We start from the raw sequence: 23,809 nt of genomic DNA, 5'->3' as shown, positions 1-23,809 counted from the left end.
TCAGAAACTACCCGTTTGCACCATAAAACATAGCAATTGAGGCATTGAACCTGACAGTAAATAACACTCAACTATGAACACTGACGAAGGAGCAACAAGCAAGAAGTAACCAAGCACAAGGTGCTCACCGTGACTGTTCTCTCTCTCCCGCTACATGAAACCAGGCAGTCTGACACCATGGCATACATTACAGCTGCCACTTTGAACGAAAACAATCAAAGAGCGATGCGCATGCTCTGCTAGCTCTTTTGTTCTTGTGTTTTAATTATTTGCTAATTAAATAAATACCAATGTATATAATATCTACTGCAGTGTACGCAGAGCATTACAAGAACAAAGAACGGCTCTCAGTGAGGCTCCAGTCCAATCTACTTAGTAAAGAGCCGTTCAGAAGAATTGGATCGTTCGTGAATGTCACATCACTATATTGCAGACTTTTGGACACAGTGTTGTCCCATATATGCGACATGTTGGTCAACACCTCCGCACAATAATCCAGCACAGTGAGTGACAACTTTTTTTCATCACAAATGCTTATGTGTCTCTGTACGGCTAGCTTTGCTAACATCACGTCAATGGAGCTTACTTCTTTGAGCTGCTTTTCTAAATGACGAAAAAAGTTAGACGTAGTCCCTACCATCTGTGAAAGCGAAGCGCTGCTGAGTTAGCTGTTGCCATCGGATTTCTTATGATTTATGCAGCGCTATTCTATTACTGACGATTAGACAGACATCTTCTGCCGCTCAGAGGAAACCACTGCGCATGTCTCAGAGCCGCATGCGAGTGAAAAGTGTGGAAGGGGTGGGGGGAGAAACAGAAAACACTTAATTCGTAAGTCACGTTATTGCTTGGATTTTAATCGGTATGTTTTGCATCCTGTTAAAGCAAACACATAAACAAATAAACTGGACAGTATGCTGTAAGTTTAGTGATATTTCCACAGTTGCGATCTTGACTGGTCTTGAAATAAAATTCAGAGTCCTCAGCGCCCGAGACCAAGACAAGACCGAGACGAGACCGAGATCATCAAAAACTGGTCTCGAGACCAAGACCGGTCTTGAGTACTACAACACTGGTGTTCTGTTCAATATAGCTTTGAATTTTAAAACATGTTGGTATGAAAGAAATTCAACCAATTTTTCAAAGTGGTTTAAATACAATTATGGTTTTGGGAAAAAAATGGCAAACTTATGCTGCTCAGCTAAAGACCTGCTTCCCCTCCTCACATTCCCTCTTTTTCCCCCAATAACTTTATTTCAACAAGAAACAAAATAAAACACAGACAATGAAGAACTGAATGTCATAAACATCATGCCTAAGGTTAGTATGGAACATGTCAATTTTCAGGTCAAATTAAGTGCTTCAGGGGTTACAATCTTTCAAGGGCAGATATCATTTGAATTGAAGTTAGCATTTAGCATTTGCTTCTGCTAAATACTGTGTTGGCGTATTGCTTCAGCATTAGCAGAACGTATGTTTATGGTTAGTGCTTTAGGGTTGGAACGACTGACTCTTCAGTTAACACTGCAAACCACTGCAAGTTACTATGGTAACACCTCACCAATTTTTATTCTTGTTTTTTTAATAATGCTGTCCATTATCCACTGCTACTAGTGTCAACATAATGAGGGTTTACTAGAGATGTGCCGATCAGGTTTTTTCCTGCCGATTCCGATTCTAATCACCCACGAGGGCCGATCACCGATACCGATCACATAGTTATTATTTTTTTAATCATAAGCACTACCGGTTACATTATGTGGAAAAAGGAACCATGAATTCACCTTAATTTAGACAAAAACTTGTTTTTAATAACTTTTTCCAAGAAAAAAACAAAATAAAACAGGCATTGTGCAAATTGTACTGCTATCGGTAATACTATCTTTAACAGACTGAAAACATATGAAGGCTCTGAAGACGCTAAATAATGCAGAGTCAAAATAAAACCTCTCAACATTGCCAAAGAAATTCACGTACAAAACTTAACATTCAAAGGCAAATACAGGTTCCATTACAATAAAGACCCACCTTAAGTCACCTGAGTTACTGAATGAAAACTTCCTGATAGCATGGCGGCTAGCTGATTACTGCTAGTTCTGATTGGCTGTTTTTGACTGAGCGGAGTAATTATGCAGAACAGAGCGGAAATTGATTATTTTTTCAGGGATTATTTGTCTCATGTTAGGACAGCGAAAGTTTTAATACGCATGTAAAATAAATTTTTTTAAGTTGGATACTGCAGCTTTAAGCAGAGGTTCGGTGTGAGAGTCACTACCAGGTGGAGCAGAAGCGGCGCTCCGTCTGTGAAATATTACTACCTGTAGCGTGTAGCAGTGGTTCAACAGCGAGAGCAGAACCAGCGTCTTACATCGCAGCTCAAGACTTAAATAATTTAGCTTATTATTTGTTTAGCTTTCTGACCGTTATGCTAATCCGGGTGAGTGTTTGTAGCTGTGCGCTGCTTTACCTGCTATCTGATCCTCCATATGTCTTTTTTACTGCAGTGAGTCTCAATATAGCCAAACTCTGTCAAGTATGGCATTGTTTTGATGCCATATTAGATTCGTCGTGTTGATGCATTTTGACGTACTTCACCCCATGTGCTTCAATTTTCCACCGCAACACGCAAACTTCCCCCGTCACTCAGTGCGTTATAGTTACACATTGCTTAGATTTGTTGCTGTGCGTTTGCGCAGTGTGAAGGAAAGAAGAGACCAGCTGCACAGGCAGGCTGCGAAATGAGATGCAGGTGATCAGTTTGTGTGATCGGCAACAAGAAACCCTGATCGGCGATCACCGATCATACACTTTTTCATGGAAATCGGCTGATCGATCGGCACACTTCTAGGGTTTACTAAAAATACTAAAGTAAGTTTCTACTGCAATATGATATGTGAGATATGTGAGAATCTGTGTAATGACAGCCACATCTTACACTAATAAAGAATGATCCACACCTTTCCACTGTTAAGAACTGTTATGGTTAGTGCTTTATAGCGTATAGCTGACATTTTTTTAGCCTTTGTTGATGTCAGATTTGCTTCAATGTGAGACATTTGTCTGTGCATCCTCTTACCTAGGAATGCATCCACGAGACAGCTGATGCCCCTCATGGCCCTGAAAAAGATCTGGGGTAGCTGTTTCAAACACGGGTGCAGAACTACTTCATGAGGAATCCCACTGGAGATCAAAAACTGCTCTTGAAACTTTGGAGTGGTGCTCACTATGGCTGGGTTGCTCAAATCCACTGGGTTACTGGAAACAAACGAGATGTGAGGCATACTCAAGATTAGGTACAGTTTACAGATCCCAATTAAAAAAATAAAAATAACTGAACATGTGAGTGAGACAATGACTGTCTGAGGAGGAATGAACCAGAAGGCAGGAGGACAGTTGGATTCACTCAGAGTTAAAAGCTTAAACTATTTATGTGGTTATAGTTCAAACATTTTTTGAGGAACTAACTTTCACTTCCCCTTAAAAACAGACGAACATCCTGCTCAGGTAGAGCTGTCATTTTTCTAGATGAATGAAAATATACAGAGGCGGTAAAATGCACCCGATCATGTGGAGAAAGCGATACCACGTCTGTGCCACACAGTCGTTGTCCATCTCTACTGGAATCAAGTTGGCATCTTCATCTGAGACTTTAAAAGGTGGGAAGGACGGTCCGTGAGTAAAGCGCAGCAGCCTGGATTATGAAATGAAAATATGAATTTTTTTAACAGTAGATAAATAATAATAAACTACACAAACTCATTCTATTGCTTGCCTCTTAGTCCTACCTTGAAGTCAGAGCGCAAGCTACTCTGCTCCACTGCTCTACAACAGGAGGATGATGTCTCCAGTTGGACAGCATTTCCCTTGCGGTCTTCCAATATGGCGGCGTGGGAAAGCAGCGGGCGCATGCGAGAAGCCACACCTCAAACAGAACTGCCATCAGCTTATCTGCCAGTTTCTCTGCTACGCCCACTAAAAGGAAGAAGCAAAGCTAGGTTACTATTGGTGCTCACAAGGAACGAATGAATGAATACGCTGGAGCGCGGCTTACCGCCAACCGATGGAGGAGCAAGCAAGGTGTCGTTGATGCGTAGCAGGAAGAGCAGCAGCACCTCCCAGGTTTCCCTCACCATGGAGACAGACTCTCGTGCCAGCTTTTGGACTGCCGTCAGAACCTGCTGGCAGAGCCTGATGTGGTTCAGACTGTGCTGCTCAGGCCTGCGGACAGAAAGACACAAATCAAATTATTAGCAAGGAAGCACCGATCCACTTTTTTCACTTCCGATACCAATACCGAGGTTTAGTATCGGCCGATACGGATCCAATACAGAGAAATAAGTGAAGTGACAGAAATGAATGAATGTACTGAATTACTAATTCATTTAATAACTCTGCACCAATTAGGGGTTGAACGACTACATATTTTTTAAGGTCGACTACATCATGATAATAGTCAAGTCGATGTCGACTAGTCGCGGTGTTGTCATAGTTACACAAGCGCAAAATGCTTCACAACTACTTGGAGGTTTTATCAGCTATTTTCACTGCAAATATTGACACCCCCCTCCCCTTCTCCCGCTTTTACAAGTCTATTATGCAGAATTAAAAGAGCAATAAACCGATCATTCTTCGTGAGCAGCGGAGAAAAGTTCGTTGCACAAAGTCGGGTCTGACTTTTTTTTTTTTTTTTCCCCAAACACCGGCTCATACTGATGATCTCTGGATAGTTACTCGTATAGGAGTCAAATTATCACACTGACCACAATGGTGCTTTTGGAACATCACAAACCAAACGTATTATGAACGGATCCTGTTTGGTTACAGTTGAATTCAACGAAACCTGCTGTCGGTTCAGAGAGCAGCGGCTCTCTGAACCGACATGCAGACAGCGGCAGAGATCGCCTCTATCAGACCCTACGGATGAAGCTTGGACTTAGTTTCCAGATGTAGTCAAACCATATCTTTATAAGAGCGTAAAGCTGCCAGGTTAGAAGCTTCAATACAGAGGGTGACACTGATCAGTTGAGGGATAAAAAAGCCTGACATGATGACGCGCTGTCCCACATTACTCCGGTAGTCTTTTTTTTTTTTTTTTTTTAAGGATTTTTTCGGCACTAGTTTATTTGACAGCAATCTGACAGCAAGGGGGCAGAGAGAGCGGAGAGAGGCCTGGGCCCAGCGAATGGAGGACGGGAGTCGGACTCCTGACTACCGCGGGCTAAAGTCTCTATGCGGGGCGCAGAGAAAAGAATCGGCTAGTCGACTAATTGGTGCAACCCCTAGCACCAATATGGCACATTGAAACACACCAACAGCTTCAGAAGCTAACATGGAAAAACAACTGTTCAGTAGCTGCAATTAGGAGTAGAACAGTCAATAGAAAATAAATGATAAAGAAAATGAAACTGACAAACAATAGATTAACTATCTTGGTCAAACATGTAAAAATAAACGGCAACAAATCTTTCAAGTGGCTCAGAAAGAGCTATTAGGAATTCTAAATATAAAAAAATAATAAAGCATGACATGACCCAGAGCACAAAGCATGGAACTAAACTGATCAGCCTTATGGATCGGGTACACTGTCACTGATATCCCATCTAGAATTGTTTTCAATATCGGCACCAGTATAGATATAGATATCAGATTGGTGCGAATCTAAATATTAGCTCATTTATGAGTGACTAATTAATAAAGAACAATAATCCAGGTAAAGATAGTTGTTACTAAGCGAAGATTAAATAATTACATTAAATGAGGGAAACTGAGGCGGGTGCATACCTTGGCACAAATACGTTGTAGAGATGACGCAGGATGGTCTGGACGTACATATTGGGTTCCTTCACCACAGGCTGGGGCATGGAGTCCCTGGGTGACACCAGTGCCATCATCCAGTCTGTGTACACGTCCACACACAGTTTGACAGTGTCACCTTCTAAGGGCAGGGTCAGGCCATAACACAGCACCTCCATGGTCCACTTCACCTGGGAAGCAAAGGGTTTCCAGATATCAGTCACATGGGGTTTTTCCAACTAGTCTTTAAAATACTTCTGTCAGTTTATAAATCACTACACAGCTTAGCATCACAATACATTAAACAGGTTTAGTCATATCACCATCCAGACCAATCAGGTCTTCTAGTTCTGGTTCTGCTCTGCATCAGAACCAGTACCAAAACTAGAGAAGCAGCATTCAGCTTCTATGCACCACAGATCTGGAACAAACTTCCGGAAAACTGAAAAACAGCTGAAACACTGAGTGCCTTTAAATAAAAACCCAGCTGCTTAGTTGCCTTTGGTTTATAATAATTGGAACATTGATCAATATATTTGATGTATATCCGCTCAATGATTTTGAAGGTGGCATTTGACTAAATCTGTTTGTTTCATAATTAGTTACTTTTTATTTTTATGGTTTAAAGCACTTTGAACTGGCTTGGTGCTCAAATGTTCTTCACAAATCAACTTGACTCCAGATTTTGTTCTATCATTACAAGACAGAACAAAATCTGTTAATTTCTCTGATTAATGCTTCTGACATAATAAAAACCGATGTGAGAAGTAAGAGGAAGAAACTATTTAAAGGGAAACTATTTTCTACAAGGCAATACCACCCATTTATTAAACCTGCTACAAAAGAGGCCTGGCTTCAGAGGTATTGATTATTTTTGCTCTTTTTGTCATTTCCTACATTGCATATTTTACTTGATTCATAGCTGACTTTTCTGATAATGAAAGGAACTGACAGCTGGTACCATCAAGGAAAAAAGAATCTTGAAAAAGTTCTCTTGATTTGAATTACATATTTGAGAACCAGTTTAAAGATTCCCAAGATTGGCTCAAGTCAAAGATATCCTTCACAAAAACAACAATAATGCAAGCAGTTTGAGAGGCATTTTATTTAAACAAACACTGACTCACAAACAGTTCCCTTCTGGACGTACAGAAGAGACATTTGCTGCACATAGCATCACTCATATGAATAACTGCTAAGAAAGTATCTCTAAATTAAAGGCATGAGAGTCTGAGATGATTTAAGCTAATGGAGTTTAAATGGTCTGTAAGAGCAGCACGGAAACAATATCGCCTCAGTTTTTATGCACACACCATTATCTCATCAATGACATTATGAAAAATAAAAAACCTAATAAATTACAGCTGATTGTCCCAGAAGTTAGTTTTACTCTCTCTAAACGAAGGGAACCAATGTAAAGGAAACTGTTAGACCAAAGATGAACAAACATCAGGATCAGCAGAAATTAGTTTCACCTCCTTATTGAATTGGATTTTTCTACTGAACCACAAAACATACATTTATGAGAGAGAGAGAGAGAGAGAGAGAGAGAGAGAGAGAGAGAGAGAGAGAGAGAGACTTTAAAAGGTGAGCAGACTTTTAGAAATAAAAGGCCATGCGTGATTGCTGAGTGTTTCCCAGAGCTGCCAGCTTTCTCACCTCTTTGTCTGATTTGAGGATGTTTTCTGAGGCCACAGGGCTCACTGCTGTGCCCAGAGGCTTGACTACTGCATTTGCCACCTCTGTGCCCACACTGGGAGGGTAGGTGTGCAGGACGCTGAGGTGACCCTGGTCGCTCTGCACCACCAGCTGCAGCGAGCGCCACTCGGAGTACATGCTGCTGGCGTCTGGTCCGCTTGGCTCACACCTCCTGCCTCCCGCCTGCAGACACACAGATCATCCAGCTGTAGCAGACACACTACCAGGCTTATTATTTAGTTACTGATCCACCACAGTGGTTTAAATAATACTTTTCTCTGAGTTGATATTAGTCTTACATTAGAAATTTTACGATTGAGCAAAACTGGATGCAAACAAGCAGGATCAGATCAAAACTTATGGCATAAGATATGAAGAAAGAGCGGCTTCCTAAAAACCAAAGTCTTTGGCACGCCCTAACCAAATGCAAAGCACCACGGGTGTGTGTAAAAGCCTAAAATCACCCATTCATGTCTCCCTTCCCTGTAAACATGACCTGCAAGTCAGCCCGGATGTTTAATGTTGTCACTTTGCTTCTAACTTTCTACTAAAAACTCTTTAGCACCTATAAAACACAACGTGTCTGTTTACTTTAGAAAGAACAGTGGCCAAATGATCACCATCAAAAACCCAGGATAGTTACCAAGCACAGGAATCACAACCAGGAAACAGATCTTCCACCGAGCAGCTTGTTAGCTTTAGCTAGCATCAAAAAATCTTCATCTTACAAACGGCTTTAGCTGAAGTTAGCATGCATGTGCTTTGCTTAAATGTTGCAAGACCATTTTCTTGAATGAATTAAAACGGTTTTAACATCAGAGTCTAGCAGTTCTCGTTATAAACATACCACGAAATTGAAACTACGTTGTAGTTGTCCGAAGCTAGCCTTGATAACGTTCGCTGCGTTAGCCTCTTGGTTGACATTAGCATGATGTCGTTTCTGCAAGCTAGCTTTGCAATGGTGCTAACGTTTGCTTATTAGCTGAGTAATTGTTGTCTGTTTTACCTGGACCAGCTGGGGACGTCGTCATAACAGGCCTCAGAAACTCGCTGTCTGTGCTTTCCGTGTAGCGCCCCTAAACCATAACAGCCTCCATCTTCGCAATGTTAGGGCTCGGATATTGCAGCTTTGACGGGTCTAACGGGAAGAAGGATCCGGTGTGTGGTTAACGCCCCCTAACGGTTGTTGCCGGTAATTACGTCCCAGAAATGGAGCCCATTATAGATCTTTTGCATTGTTTTCCTTTCTCCAAAATACAACACTACATACAGCACCGCTTTCATAAACGCTAAGTTCTTGGTTACCTTTTTTACTTCTTCTCTGATTACCCCAGGCCAGATATAGGGAGCTAAACATACCCGTTTCTGGGTCATAGAAACCCCAGTGCATTCTGGGATGTTTATGTTTCATGGACGTCTTTATTGCAACGTTTCTGCTCTTATATACTACAAGCTTAGCTGCATTCACAGGTGAACTCCAGTCAAGTTGTAGTGATATCTGAAGAATAATCAGTGAAAATCAGACACACTTGAGCTCAAGTTTGAGTATCAAAACCAAAGCTGTAAATACAAATCAAGAAAATTATGAACCCTGAGCACGAGACTCCTCTTCACGAGACTGACAGAAAAACAGTGTCTTCAGTCAGAGGCTTTTTCAAGTTAGCTGTTACACAGACAGCTAACTTGATCTGAGATTTGTCTTGCCTGCCGTCACCATCAGCAATAACTCTTTGAAGAACCTTGAATTAGTATGAACACAGTAACATTTAATTTCCTTTTGGAATAAATAAACCATTTTTGAATTTGAATATGTACCTGTTATATTTAAATACATATAATTTCATATCTGTATTGCAAAAATGACTAAAAGCATGCTTTCTTTTTGTCATTTTATATGGAGAATCTTTAAAGAGGCAGTTTTATGTCAAATTGACTCTTGAGCTTTTCACCATGTTTTAATATTATTCCCTCATCAAAAACATTTATAAAGTTTTATAGAGAGATCATAGAGAGATTCTTTCATGCATGTTTGAGAAATGATTTAATCTCCATGGATGGGTGGGAGCAGCAAAATGAATTAAGAGGTGTATCCATTACAAAAAACAGATTCAATACATAAAAGAAAAAATACAGGAAGACCTAGAATAACAACAATGCAATATGAGACAGTGGGTTATTAATTATACTACATTTAGAATTTAGGAGGGAAAAACATTAAGAGAATTGGTCATAAGAACATTATTAATAAACTCTTAATAAACTATTTTTTCCATTTGATTTTAAGATGTGTTGCTCTGTGATTTTTTTGTAACATCAACATAAACCTTGGAGTATCTGAGTAAACATCTACCAGTTATTTTTGGGTACCATTACCCTAAAATACAATAAAAATATAAAAATGACAAATAAATAATAATTTTAAAAAAATCAAAATAAAACAAAAAATTAAGCCAAAGGTTTTCATTTGACCTAATTCTATTTATTTATTTATTTATTTATTTATTTATTTATTTATTTATTGTCAGATTAGCTTGGCTAACATTTTACTGTTACAAAATATGATTCATTATAAATAATTTTTCAAACCTTTAATAGGAAGAATGAAGACAGGGCTGGTGGAAAAGTAAAGAAAAGGAAACTTTGGATAGTAGAAACCGGAGTAAAATTTGGAAAACGATTATCTTTCTAATACCAGGAATCATTTTAACCTATTTATGGAACCAGTCAAGAGTCAAAAATATGTGTTTGCCTCCCTTTGGGAGAAGTTTCTTCTTATGCCACATCATTCTCAAGGGACCACACAAATAAATTTTAAAAAGTGGTAATTGTAAACTCTTGCTAGAAAGAGCATAAATGATCATTCCCAACCTTTTCTAGGATAGGCTTAGCGAGTCCTCACTTGTAAAGTTGTGTTAGCTTGTAAAATTTTTGTAAGCTTATAAACAGATATGTTCCAGCCATTGTAATACCCAATATTAAGTATTTAACCTATTTTACAACATTAGGAATGGACTGCAGCATTACACATTTTAAGTAAGTTTATTGAAACCTTGTATGAGGTTTTAAATGGAAAACAACAAAAAAATAAATGCAGGGAGAAATCTGCAGTAAGCCAGTACACGACTTTACAGTAGGGGGCAGCAAACACAAGCTGTAAAACAGTAACAGTCAAAAAACAAACTGCAGCTCCATAAAGACTCAAAGTTATTAGTTCCTATAAGGTTCTCGATAAATAAATATGAATTATAGACCAATGTATAGACAGCAACTCAATGTGACTTTTAATTACACACATCTGTTTCATATCCTGCATCTGTCTGGTTCCAGAGTGAGTGAATGTTTTGTGTTTAAAGCTCAAAGCAACACAAAAGTTTCTGTTATTCAGAACTTCCCTGTTACGTGACCCTGCTGCATTCCCAGAGTACATACAAGCATTCAATGAAAGTCTTAAAGCATGTGTTGAGTGAGAAAAGTGATTTAAGTACATTATTTATAGTAAATGTGTATCAGATGTTCCTGCGGTGTTAAGAGTTATAAAAGAAAATGCAGATTTGGACACATGGTGTGCATATGTTGTAAAGCTCTTCTGCAAAACATCCCAGAGAAACCATCAGCATTCCCAGCCTTCCCTGCTCTGGGTCTGCACAAACAGGCCGCTGAAATATTCTACATCGCAAGCTTGGGTCATTTGATCGAAGAAATTTAGACGGGTGACAAACAGATGGGACGGTAATAAAAACAGATAATACTTTTCTTTGAATTTCAGATGTTTTGCAGTCAGTATGTGCGGCAGATTTATGAAGGGCCTGCTTCATGATCTCTTCTGGATCATGTCCACAGAGGGGGAGAGGCACTCTGAAGAATTATGGAAGGCTGTCAGCATTCTTTCCCGTTATCCTCCCTCCTTCTTTGGTAAGGTGCATGTGCAGCGCAGGGCTGCTATGACTGGAAGCCATATCCCAGAGCATCTGAGAGGAGAAAGAGAAACATTTGCAACCGATTGGAATCATATTTAAATGCCACGTATATAAAAAACAAACAGTGCTGTTTTTTTGGTTTGGTTTTGCATGTAAGGGCGATCATAATTCAAATAATCATCAAGGGGAAAAAAAACAACCAATTTTTCCTACATGCTGACAGCTTTCATTTACATGGGTGTTTAGATGTTTAAACATGTCTAAGTTATTGTCACTTGAAGGAGCGTTACTCCCTCAAGTGACAAGTGATTATATATTATATAATATATTAGAACACAAATAAATTACATAATTTATTTGTGTACAGAAAATGGATGGATGGATAATTTATTGTTTATTTTTTTTATTATTATTATTTTGTTTCCACTTCACAATGCTCTAGTTTGTTTTTGGTCTTTCACATGTCACACTTGTCACATTGCTAATTTCAGAACCCGACTGACCCTTGTCTTTCTGGACTCACCTGAGTGAAACTGTGCTGTGCAACACAGTCCATCCCCCCTTGCCGTTCGGTAAATGGGAGACACACAAACTCTAGCATAAGGGGGGAGGTGTGTGAGGCGCGTCGACAGAGAATTGGGTGGAAGGTAAAGGGAGGAGCGTTGGTTGGCAGCTGAACTTTGCTGCCCCTCCCAGGTGAGCCAGTAGCCCCTCAGACCAGCCGCGCTGCTCCTCCAGTCCGCCTGCACTGAAGCACTTCCCACGGTGGTGAGCTGGAGGTCATCCAGGGCCGGAGTCACTGGGCACAGAAAGCTCAGAGCAGTTAAGATTGGAGATGTTGAAAAACAGAAGGCAGCGATTTTGAGACTAAACTTGAGACTGCAGTATGAGAATATGAAGGATAGTCTGAACTACTAAATTTGATGAAATAGGGATCTATTTCATCAAACTATTATTAATAATAGTCAACGCTATTATTAATAATCTATACATGAGAAAACTCGATCCCAAACTCAAACTCTTATCAATGCTCACCTTCTTGAGTGCAAACTTTAACTGACATTGATTTCTGCTTTCCTGAGGCATGCCGGGCAGTCACTGTGACCAGGTATATTGTCCCTGGCTGGAGATTTCTCAGCAGGGTGGAGTTCTGTGTTCGGCCCACTGTGACGGTCTGGAGATTGCCCCTGGGCAGGGCGGAGTACTCAATGTAGTAACTCGTGACAGTGTCTGGCTGAAGAGGGCCCCAGCTCACCCGAACACTGGTCTCCCCAGACTCAGAAACTGTTACAACAGCTGGACTCTCAACCACTACAGGAATAAAATTTAAAAATGAGCACAGAGTAGACACATTTTTTCAAAGCTAATAAATACTGACTGATGTCCAAAAAAACATTCTAAGGACGTTTTCACACCAGATAGTCCAGAAGACTCGGTTCTATTGAGGTCAAGAATCACAATATTTGTTACATTTTTAGCTGATTTGGTTTTCTTTCACACAGCACTGAGTAAAACGATCCGAACCTTTGAAAAACCTGTTACCCTCCTTGCCTGTGAGGGCGCTGCATCAAGAATCAAAGAAGGAAATGACACAGAGATTTCAGAAGACATGAGCTCAACTTCCTTCTTCACAAGATTTAAACAAAAATAGAACAGCGTCAGATTTTAGCAGTTGAAAGATTTCTCTTTAGTAAAAGACAACGAACATTTCTCCCTCTGGCTTTTGTTTTGGTTGTGTTTACCCAGAATACCCTGCGCACACCCATGCTTTTGGAGCGGTTTCAACCCCAGACCAAGGTTTTTAGGCAGACCAGAGTCCGCTTTTTTGGTCTGTGTTAGAGTTCAATTGCACAGTTGGTTCCCCAAACAAACCGTTTGGACAAACGAGCAAGAGTTAAGTTAAAGCAGACTAAACAGAGCTGGAGTGGAGGCACCCTTAGCTCAACAGTAGCAGAAAATAATAGTGCACGTTTCTGGACACAGTCTGTAAAAAGGGAAACAATCTAACCTGGCTTTGTTGTGAATGTGGTGGAGAGTGTGTTAAATGTTATTTCGTTGGACTCTGGAATCAGGCTGACAGAATAGGTGGTGTCTGGCTTTAGGTCAGTCAGTCTGATGCTGTTCAGCTGCGCGGACTGGATCAGTCTCTGGTACTGGCTTCCACCGGTGCTCGGACTGGTCCCTGATCCGCCGCCGCCACCGCCGCCGCCTCCAGTTGAAACTTCACCAAAGCGAATCTCGTAGTGGCCCGATAGACCAGACAGAACGGGCCTCCAATGGAGAGAGGCCGAGTTGGTGGACACGTCTCGTACATGAAGGCGCTCAGCTTTTATTATCTCTGTTTGGGACAAAACCAGGAGATTTTATTGGTACTGCAGTGCAGTTTAGGGGCTAGGAGTAATTTAGTCAAGTGTCATAAGTGTCAACAGGGAAGGTGGCAAAACAGCTAAATATGACTTCAGACAGCCTCCCACAAACACAGACTCTGCTTTCTAATTGCATTCTTAACTCCTGAAATCAAACAACTTGGAATAACCAACCCATAAAGTGTCTGCAATGAAACAGCTACAGAGAGCATTGATATATGTGCTTATATATTTGGGTGCTTATTAAGGACTACTGTATTTTGCCTACATATCAGCTTTTATTTATGCTGTGCATCATGTCCTCTGTATGCAACATAAACTGTTATGAAGTGGCTTCTGCAAAGTAATATGCCAGTTACCTAATGCAGTCTGAGAATTGGGCAAACTCCCTACTCTGTATTTATGTATGTCTGACATAGTGATGGAGAACGTAGGAAGGGAAGTTGAATCAGTAATCCATTAATAGATCAGCCGGTCACATTTCAGAGAGCCTAAAACATGCAGGAGTCTCATAGTGTCCTGGCATCCTGTCTAGACTTACACTGGAGGATTACAGGCAACCCATTGCACTTACTGCAGGTCCAACAATAAAGATCATAATGTTTTCTTTAAACGACACTTTAGGTAAAAATTCCTTTAGATGTTTTCTGTATGATTTCACCCACAATTTCAGTACAGCTGGATTTTATTGAAATCTCAGTGGACTTAAAGTCATTTCTTTTTACATAACTTGTTCAATATTTAGCATTCTATATGTTGTTAATAACTAAATAATCACCCAACAACTGAAATCTGCAAATTTTCCCTCAATCATCTCTGAGAAGTTGTCAGCAAGTAAATGCAGCAAAATCCAATTTTCTTTCCTCCCAATTCATTAAACCCAACAAATGTAAGAACTTCAAACATTTTCAGTCAGCAAGCACGTCAGCTGACAGGTCACAGGTTGATGCTCTTTTTTAGTTCACAAAAATAAAAAATATAGCTATATGTTTCAATGAATTAGACAAAAATTATTAGTGGTGAACCGATTGCAGTTTTTTGTCTGAACACAGATTACCAATCTTTAAAAAGCCTGACCTTCTGATTCTGACTTTGGCCAATGCCAGTTTTTTTTCTCTGAAGTGTTGCTAAACATAGCAGGGAAGACATCGAGTTGGCAACAGAGGGGTTAACTCCCAACATGCAGACATTTCCTGTATGGCCTTTATTTTTTGTGATAATTTTGGAATAAAAATAAGACTTTACACAAATTGTGACACTTGCAAAATATAGTTTTCACTTGAAATGAGAAATTATGGAAAGTTCTTAATTATTACATTTTATAACAGTTTTCTGTGAGACCTAAATATGTTTGTTCTTCCAGTATAACAGTAGGCAGCTTAGAAAGTGCCTTTATAAAAAGTTAGAGGAAATACTTTTGTTTTATTTGGTATTCGGTCCTCAATGGAGACTTCAAATAAAACACTTGAGAAAAAAATTGCTAGTCAGAAAGCCACATTTCCATTAATGACAAACTGGAGGCGACACTTTTGTTTGCAAACAGCAACTATTTATACAAATGTCAAATAGAAAATGAGCCTATATTTAACTTATTAATTAGTGATGATCTTGTAATTGATCAATAAAAACGAAGGGCCTTTTCTACTGAAACTCGTCTCTACTTCAGCCACCTGGCTCCAACATTAGCTCATCAGCAGAGCTCAGTAGAGCCTGACTGCATGCTAGTGAGGCAGGTTAGCCGTTTAATTTTAGTGTGTAGGACAAGAGACACCTCTGAAAGTTGCAGGACTCTGGCCCTCGAGGAATGCAGTTTGAGACTGGTTTAGGAGCATGGCAGCCAGTGCTGCAACAGCTTACATAGTCATGGAAGAAAACCAAAGAGCCGCAAGCCAAAGAACTGAATTTGAAGCTTTTAAAATAGAAGAGCACCTTTCAGTGGCAATCTCACCAATAATGGCATCGCGCAGGTCTTTGGTGATGATGCCCATGTCATCGATGTCCACAAAGTGCAGGTGATTTTCCACAGGAGGGGTCACGACCTCCCTCAGCACCTTGTAATTGCTGTGCCCTGTTGAGACCACCAGCACCGCCACACCCTCCTCCCGCAGCTCAGCCATCGGTCCAATCACGTCCCCCGGCTTCACCCCATCAGTCAACCACACTAGCACTTTGGGCAGTCCTTCCCTTGCCCCGTCGGACGTCCCGGGGCGCAGCACCCGCTCCTTGGCCATTTTGAGAGCATCCACCGTGTTGGTGTCCCCCCTCAGGGGTCGGATGTTTGTCAAAGCCCCCTGGAGGCCACTTTGGGTACTGTGTCTGTTAAAGCCAAACTCCAGGCGTGGCTTGGTACCCACCTGCAGCAGCCCCACTCTCACTTGATCCCTTCCCAGAGAAAAAGGGAGCAGGAGCTCCGACAGGAAGGAGAGCATGCGGGCGTGCTCGTAGGACGTCACACTCCCTGAGGAGTCCAGCAGAAAGAGGACGTCACCCTCGCAGCAGTTCAGCACTGTGGAGGAAAAAAATGATGTATATAGTCATAAACCTCCACTGAGATTCCTTCTCACTCCCGCAATTTTTTCCACGATCGGCTGCCACAGAACACCCTCCCTTTCACAATCCAAGCTCCTTGGAAAAACGTGGTCTATTACAGCGATCACAGCTTACGGGGAATATTGTCAGCAGCAACGCCACAGCAGCACAAATCCAGCCAATTAATGTGCAGATAAGCAGAACTCAAAACAAACAAAGCAGCCAGGAAGAACTTCACAGGCACCGATGGATGAAAGGCAGCTCAGGAATGAGCCAAAGGGTGGATTTTCTTTTCTGTCTTTTTTTCAAAACAAGTTGACATAAACAGTGAACAGAACTAGTTCCTGGATAGTTGTGGAAAAGGGAGTGAAGAAAAAACAAACTGTAGGGAAATAAAAGACATGAAATGGAGTGAAGTGTAGAGGGAAGAGGGCAGGTCCATGTGAGAGACAGAATGCTGAGAGGAATGCTGAATAGACACATATATACATGTATATACAGACATATATAAACATATACAGTGTAAGGAACTGAATCTAACAGAGATAAATGGCTGCAGACATTCAGAATGGTTATTGCTCCAAAGGAAATCAGCCAGACCAGTGGTTCAGAAAAACAAATCCTGTGAGAGAAACAGCAATTACATTTAGTTTGACTTCATAAGAAGAAAACTCAGACAAAAGTCTGCAGAGGTTTTGTTTTCTTTGGATCCTCTTTAGAGCTGAAGGCTGAGGAAGCAGCACAGCTCCAGCGTTTCCTCTCCCACATGACCTCCATCCACACCCACACCTTTATTCCTCCACACAGCTCAGGAAGTCTTTACGTCTCTCTTCTTGTTTGGATTTTGGAGTCTGTGTGCTGGTCCTTACCAACCCGCACAGCCTCCACCTTAATGCAGGTGTGGGTTTATCTGCTGAAGTTAATATTGTCTGGACCCTTTACTGTCTGTGGCTGATGCAGGTAGCAGTTACCACATAACTACAGGATATATCAGTGGACTTTTAATTAGGACGGGCCAATAAGTTCATTTTTATTGATTAATAGAATTTATGATTTTTGAAGATTTAATCTTTGGAAAATCTGAACTTTTTTTTCCATCAATGAATTTCGTGGGTTTCTATAGTTCAGAGCAATGCCGCCATTTTGGTTTACAGGCGCGCTGTACAGCGTTTTTGAACACAGGTCAACTCTACAAGTGAAAATTAGAGTCAAGCTATGATTTAATTTCTTATTCATGAGAATGAAGTCATAATATTACCAGAACAAAGCAGCTATATTAGGACCCAGAAACTTAAAATGAGGAATGTTGAGCATCTTGCAAAGTTATGTTTTGGTATAAGTTTTTTAGATAATTTTTAATAGAAATAATTTAACACATCAGCATTAAATTATTATCAATAGCAGGACTTTGAAAAAATCAGGCAAATTGTGACTTGGGGTGGTCAGGTCAGATTTTCAGAACTTTAATGAAGCGTGAATTTTTTCTTATTTTACATGGTTTTAGATCTATGAATGAAAATATGAAAAGCAAAACATATGACCCATAGACGATAAGGGCACTGTGAATTTCAAAAACGAAACAAACATAACTGGTTTTCTTTTTCTCAACAAACAAAAATCAGGAAAAGTGTTTCCTGTGTTGTTAGTCCCCATTTACTCTAATATCAATAAATAAAACTGGCAAGAGTCCACCTGTGTTTAGTAGGAATTAACTACATAATTGGCAAAGACATCGGTATCGGCCGATATTGTCATAAGGTGTGGTTGGTGGTGGTGAGAATGAACGTTGACGACCCAGGTAAAGATTTAATGATGAATGTTGCTCAAAACAGTCCAGTCAGGCAGCACGGCAGGAACAATAGCACACAGCTAAAAACCTGCAGCAACTGACAACTAGGTGACTGAATTTGGGAGCTAAGGCTAACCAGGACTTTAAACAGTGCGACTGGAGAGCCTGACGGTTGACGTACAACAAACGACGAGGATCTGACACAGACAACAGGTGGGAGGGTGATCACAGGAACGATCACAGCTGGGATCAATAAACGAAGAAGACGCAGAAACAGAGACTCACAGGACAGAAACTGAACACAGAAAAACCTTAAAATAAATACACAAAAACACAGATCATGACAGATATTAGTTATTTTTTAATTAGTAAAAATGGGCCGATATCAAGAGCTGATATTTATTTCCATCTTGTTGCTGTTTGTGTTTCTGGAGCAGGCTGGTGATGTTTATTATTTCTGGTCATGTGACATTGATGCAGCACAAAGTTTGAAGAGTTTAACTGAAGCAGAGAAGCAATGCCAACAGTGTGGTTGTTTTTTAAACAGAGTTGAAAGGATATGGAAATATATGCATAAAATGTATAAATAATTTTGGTAAAGGTCGGTCATTGACCATAACTGATATATTAATATAAATATATTAATATTCCAGTAAGGCAGTGATCCTGAACATGCATCCAGAGCTCCAAGGGAATGGCTTAAATTCATGCATGTGTTTCCAGTAGTTCAGACATAAACCCAGTGGCAACAAAATTCTGTTTATAGATGCCATTATCCAATCTGACTCAGTTTATGCTAAGATCAGAAAAATCAAATTAGAATAGATTAATTTATGTGATTGTTATGAGAACAAGTTTATATATATACATATATATAGTACAACTATACACTTATGAAGTGTAATTACTGCAAGCTCGTTATTTCATCTGGTTTCTATTAATGGCAGCAGCAAAGTATCAGATCCCACTCACTAATACCATAGTTATAAAAATCCAGTCTCATTAAGAAAGCCACAAGTGTCACAGCCGGTAAGTTTAGCCGCTAATGGTCGCAGCACCACAGCACAGCCTTTGCTAGTGAATTACGCTCATTTTGATGTTGGTTTAGAAATTAAAAGCTGTCAACCTGTGGGTAATTACAACTGGCGAGGAAAAAAAAGGCGAGCATTAAAACTAAAATCAAAGTAGAGTCCTCTTGTTTGCTTGTATTTAGAAAACATGAAGGAATGGATGCAAAGAGTTGATTAAATCCTGTGATTTATTTTACTTATTGAGTTTATTTTTCCCACAGGACTGTTCTATGGGGAGGATAGGGGAACCACAATTATTTTCACTCCTGAGATGTGCATGTCTGATTCCTTCCTGGGGCCCCTGAGGCCATCCACTGCATGCCTGTGTGGTCCCTGGATGCCCTCTGCTTTGGGAACCCCCTCCTGCCTCAGGCAGTGGGATTTCATCAACTCTCAATCTTGTACCTGGAGCCATGCCATGTCAGTGAGAACAGTGGAGTAATATCAACCCCACCCTGATCCACAGAGCAGACAGAGTCTCCATTTAGTGGAGCGCTTTACTTCCTAATGGCAGGAGTCAGACAGGATTGTGTCATTAATGCATTTAAACTCAATTTATGTTCACTGACTAAGTTACAAGTCACTGATCACTTTATTTTAGATTACATAAAGTGAAATCTAAGTATTCAGCTAAGTCTATTTATTTGTATTTTTTACTTGTTCAATAATAATAAAGTCAACATTATAAACGAGAACAATGATATATATATTTTTAAAAGAATCAAACTTGGGTTTCAGTTTCGTTACCTCCTTCAGGTGCGGAGTTCTGCGAACACACCACCATCATCATCATCATCATCATCATCATCATCCATGTTAACATGTGACTATCCATCACAACGGCCGTGAGTCGGTTCCCCTCGAGCAGAATATATCAGACCTTCTGTCTTCCAGGCTCAATCATACATTGGCCGCACACTTCCCTGTCAGTAAATCACCTCCACGCGCATAATTTACGGGAGTCACATCCAGGGCGCCTTTACTTTTTCTTCTTATCGGTCCTCTTCGCTGCGCATGCTCAGCTAAGCCCCGGAGGTGAAATTAAAAAACTGAAGGCAAAATTTCAGACCATACGTGTGCGCAAAAAGTTTCGATCCAAATGCCCGTCTCCCTCTCCCTCCCTCTTTCTTACTGAAGACACAGCTGTACAGCGAGAAGAGGTAAGCACGAGCTCGCCGGAAACAACTTTCAAAATAAAATATATACAGAACGTCCTCTTTCAAATTGGTCCAACGAATGTATATTTTGTAGTCTAAATATTGTTACTTACAATCACACTGACTGTGAAACAACAACAATAAGAAGAAGAAGATCAGGTTAAAGTAATTTTCACTAACATGTTTCTTTTGAGTGAAAGTAATATCAACTTTTTTGGGTTCAGCTGGATTCCTGACTTAAATCTGATAGAGACTCTATCAATGAATCAATCAATTCAAGGTGGCAGCATGTTGGAGCAGCTCTGTTCATTTTGTTCTGATTTTTATTTTATTTTTTTTAAAGCTTTATTCCCTTATTTCTAGCAGAAACAATAGTTTTTGAACAATTATTCTCTGGTTTTGGATGCTGTGCAGATGGAAGGATTTTTTTCTGATACCTTTTTTTTTTGGCCAGGATGCATTACCATAGCAACAAAGTGGTTTGCAACAGGGATCAGCTGATAAACATCACAAAAGCTCAAATAATACCTCACCTGTATCCATAAAGCCCAAATGAGTTCAAATCTCAATGTGACCTGGACGCTGTGGAACCTCTGGAGATTATTGCCCAAAGAATATTCCTTATAAAATTAATTCAGAGCATCATCTTCATCAGACTATGATACAACACCAGCTCAGATTTACAATAATCCAGGATATCATCCCTGCCCAAAGCAGGAGAACATATAAATTATTGTCAACATGACAATAAAATCTAAATAAATACAAACCATGTTTCTCCACAATTATGAAACTTTCTATGTTTTTGTATACTTAATGAGAGACCTGTCTCATTTCCTGTTAGAAGCAACTATTGGCTGAATGACAAAATTGTAAATCTGAAGAAAACCTGCTTGACATGCAAATAATTAAAATTGTGGATAAAATTTGACTCATTAATGTTTAAACATGTAAAACAAAAATAACAATGTCCATTAGTTTTATATAGTAAGACTTATTCTAGTAACTTCTAATTGCTCAACGTGTGAAAGTTGAACATAGTTAGCTAACTTAGCATGCAGAAAGTTAATGCTAACTTAAATTAATCAATTTGCTTTCTAGTGTGAACTAAAGTCACAAACGCAACTTATACTGACATCGCCTTTATTATTAGAACCATTTTATCACCTTATCCTTTTATTGTTTCATTCTGTGGAAGAGATTCTGTAAAGTTTGATCAGATGGTTCAAAGTTCAAAACTTTGGTCTGAGAAAAGTAATGAGGATCCTTCTGATATGTTCTCTAATTTAAAAAAAAAAAGTACAATTCAGTCACAATTTATGACCCAGTGCTTTGTTAATACTGTCCAAAGTGTTAAAATAAGAAAAAAAAGTTTCTAATAAGGCTTTGTAAAGGTTGTTAAGCTGAGACAAATTTGTGTGCAACCACTGAAATGTCTGGTCAAAGGCTCCTTTTATTTTGAAAGTTGGGTTGATTAAACTTCCTGTTAGTTTCTTGACCTTGACAGAACATGTTAGCCTGAGGAGCTTCTCACTCCTCCTCCCGTTTTCCCATCTCCCCAGTAACCCAGAACAGTAAATAGGTTCACCAACCAGGCGTAAATCTGAATTAGAATTATTTTCACTCCTCAACACTCAGTTAGAGGCCTCTAAAAATGTAGAGGCGCAGAAAACATAAAAGAATGCTAATTAAAAAGCTGCCTTTAAAAAGGATTTAAAGATGAAGGGGGCGAGAACTGAAGGGTTTATTAAGCAGTAAGCTCCAAATAAAGTGATTTGTTGTCATAAACTCTCCATATAGCCAAGTCCAAGCTAGCATTCACTTTACAGCCATACACAAATGGCACACAAATTTGGTATTTTCATTATATTTATTTATTTTTTTGCTTTTAAAACTATAACATCACATAAATACAAAGGGTCAATATTTATAGTGTTAATCCTTCCTTTTCATGTCTGCAACAATTCAGTCTAACATGCTGCAGGGTTGAGCATGTATCATATATCGTTTAAAGCAGTGTTTCTCAACCTTTTTTGGGCCAGCGCCCCCCCAGCCTTTGTCCAGGTCCCTCACCGCCCCTCACCAAAGAATTTGTAGGCTATTTTGCACTGATTATTTTATCATTAATATTACTATCACTATTGTAGATGTTTTGATTTTTATGCTTGTTTCTGTATTTATCATCAAAAATAATTTCCCAGAGAACAAAAAAGTCATGGGAATAGAAATTATTTTCACAGGTGTCTGAAAAATGCAATGAACATTCAAGTTAAAATTGGTAGGTCTAACAGCAGCCAATCAAAGTGGAAACAATATTCTTATTTTGTGCCATTTTCTAGTTAAATATTCCACAAAATGACCAGATTAAAGATGTTCAACATGCCAGTTTAAACTTTGAACTATTTGCAAAACGACTGAGCTCTGCAACATTAAAACATGGATAGAACTGTAACTACATTAATCATAACTCTTCTTCTCTTCAGTGTTTGTTTCTGGTGGTGCAGCTCTGTGCTGCCTTCAGGAGAATGGGACATCAGAGTATCATCCATAAAACTTCACCCACATGGCATTTATTGTGTAAACCAGAACTTTCAGTGGAAAAACAAAAGTTCCAGGTCCTTTTAATGCCATACAAATATGAGACAGAAACATGGATTATATCTTTATATAGATCTGTCTATTGATTATAGATTAATAGTTTTACTGGACAGAAATTACAAAGAACAAATCTGGTTCTTAATCAAATCCTAATGAGTCAAACTGAAAGTGTCATGGAGTCATCAGCCTCATGACATTAACACTGACATGAAAAATAATATTGAAGAAATAAATATATCAAATCTAATTAAAAACATAAATGAGTGATCAGTTCTTAACTGTTATGGTCTGTAAGATATATTTATTCTCAGTACTAGATGTGGTCTCAACAAACCCATGACACTTCAACAATATTATTTTACCTTTTATCTGGAAATAGTGTCTGTTTATTCTTGCCATACAGTCCTCTGTATTAATTATTGCTCGAAAGGTCTTGTTACATCAGTTTATTTCTCTGTATTTACTTTGGTTTCTTAGTTTATTCTTGCATTTTGTTCTTCATTCATTTCCATTTAGTTTCATTTGATTAATATTATCCTCTCTTGGTTTATTGCTATGGTTTGAACAGCATTTAAAGTCGTGCCAACCTGTCTGAAGAAATATGTTGAAGTCTTCATAACAGGCTTCAGTCACTAACATGACACACTGACAAAGAAAAAACATTTTGGCAGTTTTTAGATGTGCCACAGGTACAAAACACCAGAGTCAAATGTCTCAATTGCCTCCTCATTGTGTAGATAAGTTCTCCAGAGTCCCGCTAATCACCTAATTATTGTATTCAGGTGTGGTGCAGCAGTGGCGCATCTAAATGTTGCAGGACAGTGGTCCTCCAGGACTGGAGTTTGACACATGTGGCACAGATCAAGCCAACGGTCCAGTACAGCCACTTCCC

General features: G+C 39.5%; 2 protein-coding genes across 6 annotated transcripts in view; both read right to left on the bottom strand.

Moving 5' to 3' along the window:
* The window catches only part of LOC103467108 (Ral GTPase activating protein non-catalytic subunit beta), a 49,011-nt gene extending 40,167 nt beyond the window's left edge, over positions 1-8,844 (bottom strand). For 2 of the 5 annotated variants that reach the window (XM_081608561.1, XM_081608562.1), the window contains exons 1-7: positions 8,498-8,844; positions 7,453-7,674; positions 5,782-5,984; positions 4,052-4,218; positions 3,786-3,972; positions 3,560-3,691; positions 3,077-3,255 (exon numbers count right to left, since the gene is read on the bottom strand). In XM_081608561.1, coding sequence (XP_081464687.1) covers positions 3,077-3,255; positions 3,560-3,691; positions 3,786-3,972; positions 4,052-4,218; positions 5,782-5,984; positions 7,453-7,629 — 1,045 coding nt within the window. In that variant the 5' untranslated portion in view covers positions 7,630-7,674; positions 8,498-8,844. The remainder of the gene's footprint in view (positions 1-3,076; positions 3,256-3,559; positions 3,692-3,785; positions 3,973-4,051; positions 4,219-5,781; positions 5,985-7,452; positions 7,675-8,497) is intronic. The other 3 variants (XM_081608563.1, XM_008413186.3, XM_081608564.1) reach the window with 2 other exon arrangements.
* Positions 8,845-10,511: 1,667 nt separating this feature from the next.
* Positions 10,512-20,287, bottom strand: vwa1 (von Willebrand factor A domain containing 1). The gene is made up of 6 exons (XM_008413185.3): positions 19,910-20,287; positions 15,723-16,280; positions 13,417-13,746; positions 12,444-12,719; positions 11,932-12,207; positions 10,512-11,459 (listed from the first exon to the last, which is right to left on the bottom strand). The coding sequence occupies exons 1-6, from the start codon at positions 19,995-19,997 to the stop codon at positions 11,431-11,433; spliced, it is 1,557 nt and encodes a 518-aa protein (XP_008411407.2). The 5' UTR covers positions 19,998-20,287; the 3' UTR covers positions 10,512-11,430.
* Positions 20,288-23,809: the final 3,522 nt, after the last annotated feature.

This window comes from Poecilia reticulata, chromosome 7, assembly GCF_904066995.2.
Source record: "Poecilia reticulata chromosome 7, P_reticulata-male-v2, whole genome shotgun sequence".
NCBI classification, from domain to species: Eukaryota; Metazoa; Chordata; class Actinopteri; order Cyprinodontiformes; family Poeciliidae; genus Poecilia; species Poecilia reticulata.
Note: the sequence above shows the minus strand (reverse complement) of the source record. Positions and strands in the feature narration are given on the sequence as shown.